The 6041-nt window shown below is 52.3% G+C and overlaps 1 protein-coding gene across 1 annotated transcript; it reads right to left on the bottom strand.

The window, feature by feature from the left end:
• Positions 1 to 2842: 2842 nt before the first annotated feature.
• LOC136534442 (anthocyanidin 5,3-O-glucosyltransferase-like) lies at positions 2843 to 4668 on the bottom strand. Its single transcript, XM_066526875.1, has one exon. It carries the CDS (start codon positions 4507 to 4509, stop codon positions 3055 to 3057), a length of 1455 nt encoding a protein of 484 aa, XP_066382972.1. The 5' UTR covers positions 4510 to 4668; the 3' UTR covers positions 2843 to 3054.
• Between the last annotated feature and the right edge of the window lie 1373 nt (positions 4669 to 6041).

The raw sequence follows: 6041 nt of genomic DNA, 5'->3' as shown, positions 1-6041 counted from the left end.
CTCGATCAGCCCTGATGTCGCGATTTGCATGTCTGGCTTTGAAGTTGACTTAAACTTACCCGCCGGCCGGGGCGTTATGATAGGAGATTCCCAACTCGTAGCCATGTCGGAGTCGAATTTGATCAGGATCTACGGTCGCTGACGCGTGCAACGGCCAGCTTCACTCGTCGTAATCGAGATGCGCAGATCACAGTAGGTTACAATCATGGCTGCGGTGCTTGACGCTGAACTTGCGGACGACGACTTTAGATCTGCCAGGATGCTCTGGGACATGGAGAAGAGGCGTGAGGAGGCCACGATCGCACACGAGGAGGCCACACGGCCGTCCAACGCGCTTTGCTGCCCACGCCTCCGTGGTCTCCAAGCTAGCAGGCGACGCGGCATCCAAAACAAAATTAATTTTAATTGTAATTATCTCGGTGCTTTAAGATTTGTGTAACTTTTTCAAAGATGATCACCGGAGCCAAACTCAAATGTTGTTTAAATAAAGAACTAATAGTACAGCAAACAAACTAGCTAGTTTGAATTTGCGCGGGCGGGGGGTCAGCGTGCGGTGGGGCATCGTGCGGCACATAGGCGACCTCGAGCGAAGCGGATGATGTGTGGCACAGAGGCAAGCTCGAGAAGGCCGGGCGACGAGCGGCACTGGCCGGCAGGCGGCAGCCTTAAGACCTTGCCGCGCCATGCCTTCATCTTGCAGTTACCCACGTCTCACCAGGACCGCGCCACTGGAACGTTCACCGCTGCCATGAGATTGAGAGCGAGGAAGAAGAAAATGGATTGGGGAGGGAGATGAAGGGTTGACAGGTGGGGCCCGCTTGTATGTGAGACAGAGGGGGAAAGAGTATAGGGATGTTTTGGACCATTCGAATTAAGCCAAAGTTTTATGATTCATTCATCACTTTGATTCCTAAGAAGGATGATGCTCAAAAGGTGTCTGACTTCAGACCCATCTCGTTGCTCAACACCTCATTGAAAGTTATCACAAAATTCTAGCCAATAGTCTGCAAGGAGTGTTACCTGCTCTAATTCATAAAAATCAGTATGTCTTCATTAAGCTTAGATGCGTCCAGGATTGCCTAGCTTGGTCTTTAGAGTATTTACATATGTGTCACCTTTCTAAGAAGGAATTAATCATCTTAAAGCTTGACTTTGAAAAAGCTTTTGATAAAGTAGAACATCAGCTCATGTTACAGATAATGGAGAAGAAAGGTTTCCCAACTAAGTGGCTTGCTTTGATGAAGCTTATTTTCGAATCAGGAACTTCTTCAGTGCTTCTAAATAGAGTTCCAGGGAAGATATTCCACTATAGAAGAGGTGTTCATCAAGGAGACCCTTTATCTCCATTACTCTTTGTCTTCACAGCAGATTTTCTTCAAACTTTGCTCAATGCGGCTCAAGTTTCTAGGGATCTCCATCTCCCTTTACCTCTGCAGCATGATCAAGATTTCCCCATATTGCAATATGCCAATGATACTTTAATATTTATGCAGGGAGAAGTAAATCAGCTAACCTTTCTCAAGAATCTCTTACACCAGTTTGGAGAGTCTACAGGCCTAAGAGTGAATTTTGACAAATATTTCATGGTGCCTATCAATGTTCCTGCAAATAAGTTTCATATGCTTGCCACCTTTGGCTGCTCCAAAGGTTCTCTACCGTTCACATATTTGGGTTTACCTTTGAGCATTACCAATTCTTCAGTTGCCGACTTCTGGCCAATTGTTTCGAGATGTGAATGTTGACTCATTAGCACTGCATCTTTCCTAAGTGATGCAGGTCGCTTGGAAATCACTAATGCAGTTCTCACCACCCTCCCCACTAATGCCAAAGACAATCATCAAGCAGGTGGACAAATTCAGGAAGCATTGTCTTTGGCAAGTCTCTGATGTCAATAATCGTAAGCCATCCAGGGTAGCTTGGCCTATGGTCTGCATTCCGAAGGATGAAGGAGGTTTAGGTGTTTTGAACCTTAGAACATACAACGAGTGTTTACTTCTTACACATCTGCATAAAATTTACAGCCGTCAAGATATCCCTTGGGTTCAGTTGGTTTGGCACCTATATTATACAAATGATAGACTTCCCAAGCTTTCTGCAAATTTTTATGGTTCCTTCTGGTGCGAGATCGATCTTCTGAAACTCCTAGACTCTTTCAAAGGTATGGCAACGGTGTCAATCAAAGATGTCAAATCAAGTTATTTGTGGTTAGACCTCTAGAATGGGAGATTACTGCTCCAAGATTATCCTCAATTGAACTCATTTGGCAAGAATCAGTTTATTTCAGTTAATGTGGCTAAAAACATACCGGTTCTTCACTCTCTTTTCCACTTACCTCTCTCCAGCAAAGCTTATTATGAGCAATTACAGGAGCTACAGATCCTGCTCAACGATACCTATCGGGTCTTGATTGGTCACCATACAATCTCACCTGCTTTTTCATGGCTTTGGAAGTCCGCTTGCCAAAACAAGCATAAGTTTTTCTTCTGGCTAGTGCTAAAAGACAGATTGAGCACAAGAGATCTCCTGCAGCGGAAGGGGATGTTTCTTCCAGATTACACCTGTGTGTTTTGCTCCCAGAACAGTATTGAAACTTTGTTTCATCTACTGGTAGGCTGCCCCTTTGATCTAGCATGCTGGAATAGTCTCAACCTCGTTGTGCCATCTGATGGTGATCTATTCCAAGTGTTAGACAATTTTCAGACGACAGCCGCACCTTTCTTTCTTCATGGAGATAATTGTTACTATGTGCTGGTCTATTTAGGCGACCAGAAATGATATCATCTTTAGGGTTTTCAGGCTTCTTTGCAGCGGTGCAAGACCATCTTCAAGTCTGAGTTTGCTGTAGTTATTCTGAGAAAAATCACACATCATCCCTTAATTGATTTATGGCTAGAAGTCTATGTGTAGTTCTTCTTATTTTCTTTGTATCCTTTTTGGTTTCATGAATGATGCTCTGTATCGGATTTGGTATCTTTTGCAACAAAATCACAGTAGGGGCCCAAAACCCCTACTGTTTCACTTTAAAAAAACACACAAGAACATAGTGGCCGTGCTTCACTTCTTCGGGATCACCGCGCCGTGGTGGAGCGCCTCGGCAAGCCTCTGCAGCGCTGCGTGCGACGACCCGGCCTCCTCCACGGCCTTCCAGCACACGGCCTTCATATCCGCGGTCTTCTCCCTCGCCCTCCTCCCCAGCTCGCCGTCGGCGTCCATTAGGGACCGCACCGCGCGCTCGAGCTCCGCGGACTCCACGAAGTTGTCCCGCTTCCTGTCCACCTTGAGCGGCACGGCCACGCCCATGTCGGCCACCAGCTCAAACGCGTTCAGGTGCTGCTCCGCGTACAGCGGCCACGGCACCATCGGCACGCCGTGCCACAGGCTCTCCAGCACCGAGTTCCAGCCACCGTGCGTCACGAAGCCGCCGACGGCGGGGTGCGCCAGGATGTCCTTCTGCGGCGCCCACGTCGGCCACACCAGACCCTTGCCCTTGGTCCTCTCCAAGAACCGCTCCGGGAGGAGCTCGTCGAGATTCGCGTCCGTCGGGTGCTCCGACCCGTCCGGGGCGCCGGCGCCCGACGCGTCCGAAGGTGGGCCCCGCAGGACCCACAGGAAGCGGTGGCCACACCGCTCGAGCGCGGCCGTGATCTCCACCACCTGCGGCGGATCGAACCAGCCCATGCTCCCGAAGCAGAGGAACACCACTGACCCCGGCGGCTGCGCATCCAGCCACGCGACGCATTCGTGAGACGGCGAACGGTCGCCGAGCGACAGCATGGGGCCGATCGGGTACACCGGCGGTGCGGGGCGACCGGGCACGCACCGGCCCCCGGCGACGGCCGCTAGGGGCCCCGGCTCGATCTCGTCCGCGGTGTTGGCGATGATCCCCGTGGCGTCCATGAAGCGATCGCCGAGGCGCACGAACCACGCGTAGTTGGGGCTCTTCTTGTCCACCACGGGGCACGGCATGGACTCCGGCGGCACCGGCGGCAGGCCCGGCACCTGCACCTCCCCTTCCACCTCGTCGAACTCCACGGGGACCGAGTCGTGGAGCACGGGCAGGTGCAGCATGAGCGCGAGCAAGGCGCCCGTGGACGACATGAAGACGTAGGACGGCACCCCGAGGCCCCGCGCCACGTCCACCAGGGGCGCGGCGAAGATGTCGAGCACGAGCGCGGCGACTGGGCACGCCATGGCGGCCACGGCGTCCCTGACGTGCGGCGCGTGGAGGACGATGTACCGCGCGATGAACTCCTCGACCCCGACAGCGTCCGAGGGGGGCTCCACGGCGGGGAGGCGGTGGAAGCGGATGTCCTGCCCGGACGCGGCCTCGCGGCGCACGTGCGCCTCCACCTCGGAGGTGGCCTCGGAGGTGGGCGGGCGCATGACGAGCAGGGTGATGGAGAAGGCGTTGCCGCCGCCGCTGAGGAGGACGCGTTTGCAGGACTCGAGCATGGACATGAGGTGGCCGGAGCCCCACTCCGGCAGGAGCACCAGCGCGGGCGGCGACATTGGAACCGTCGGTGTTTGGCTGCAAGCGTAACTTCGCTGCTTTTCCTTTTTCCTTTTCAGTGTAGCCCACAGCCCAACACGACACTGCTTGCAGTGCACTGGATGGCGAGTTCCACTGGAGTAAGGGTCTGTTTGTTCGTGTACGAGCTACTAAATTTAGTAGCTTTTAGTTATTTTAATAACTTTTTAATTAAATGTTATGATCGAAAGTTACTGAAAAAAAGTTTTAGTTCTCTTTAGTAACTCTGGAGTTACTAAAAATAACTAAATCGTTTAGTAGCTACTAAAGTTTAGTAACTCTATCCTAACACTCCCTAATATACAGTATTAGCTAGGATGAAAGTGAAACGAATAACAGTATGATTGATGAATAGCCAATCGATAGTGACTGGCACTGATTCGGCGGTGGAGGGTGATCACACAGGGGACCAGATCAGTCCCCCCAGCCCCAGGATGGCAGGATGGGCGAGCACGGGACTTGGAACCGTGCTTTCTTCAGCAGATTCGGCAGATGCTTCTTCTAAACAATCTGCTAAGATCTTATGAAATTCTGATCCATAGGCTATAGCTTAACACTTTTCTGCGTGGACTTGGTCTGATTTGGAACGCCTGTGGCCAAGTGATGCCATCGCGAGGCATCGCAATTCACGGGTGTCGTCGCAGACAGCGCCGTTGAAGCCACGCTGCAACGCTCCAGCTTGGACCGTCGCTGTCCATGCTTTGAAGTGGGGGTGGTTTTGTCCTCGTGTCATTGCCTGAATGGCTTTCCACCGGGGAAATCATATCCGCTTGTCTTGACTACGGCCGGACGCCGGCAGAGACCCGGCAAGAGGCTTTGATCAACCCAAAATTCCAAACCCGCATCACTATCCTAGAAATTGCTGGAATTGGAATTTTGGTGGATCGAAGAAATTCCAAACAGACCCATATTGTCACCGTTCTCTCCGGCCACGTGAAATGAGCAGTTGTGTCTCGGCTTGCAGGCGGGGCAGGTTTTTATCGGAGCCCACATGTCCGCCCCGCAAAATCATGCTTTGCGGCAGATGCGGACTAGCTGCAACATTTTCGTGGCATGCAGCCTGTTCGTTTGGCTGTGGCTTGTCGTAAACGATCGTAAATTTTCAGCCGGGACAGTATTTTTCTCTCACATAAATCAACCAGCAGTACTTCTTCACGAACCAGCCAACCGAACAGGCCGATGATGTGTGCTGTTCCGCGAAGCTCATTGGACAAGAGGGCAAGCCCGCAACGTCCCGCAAGAACCCGCAACGATGGTTGTGTCCTACCTCTGTCGAATATCTAGTATCCAGCGTGACAACCGCTCCTTGATCTCGTTCTGAAGCTAGCCCATGCGTCAGGCGATATGTTGGCGGTCCCATCGGCTGGGAGCTCGGGGTGGTGGCCGCGGAGGAGGACGAGGAGTTCATCTTCTCCAGTGGCGACTCCGTAGAGTGCTAGGTGCTGCAGGGCCCCGGGTGCCACGGCTGACCTTGCCGTCCACGCATGGCCACAGCGTCCACGAGCACTTGGCT

Source organism: Miscanthus floridulus, unplaced genomic scaffold (genome assembly GCF_019320115.1).
Source record: "Miscanthus floridulus cultivar M001 unplaced genomic scaffold, ASM1932011v1 os_1944, whole genome shotgun sequence".
NCBI lineage: Eukaryota > Viridiplantae > Streptophyta > Magnoliopsida > Poales > Poaceae > Miscanthus > Miscanthus floridulus.
The sequence above is the reverse complement of the archived record's forward strand: the minus strand, read 5'-3'. Positions and strand labels throughout refer to the sequence as shown.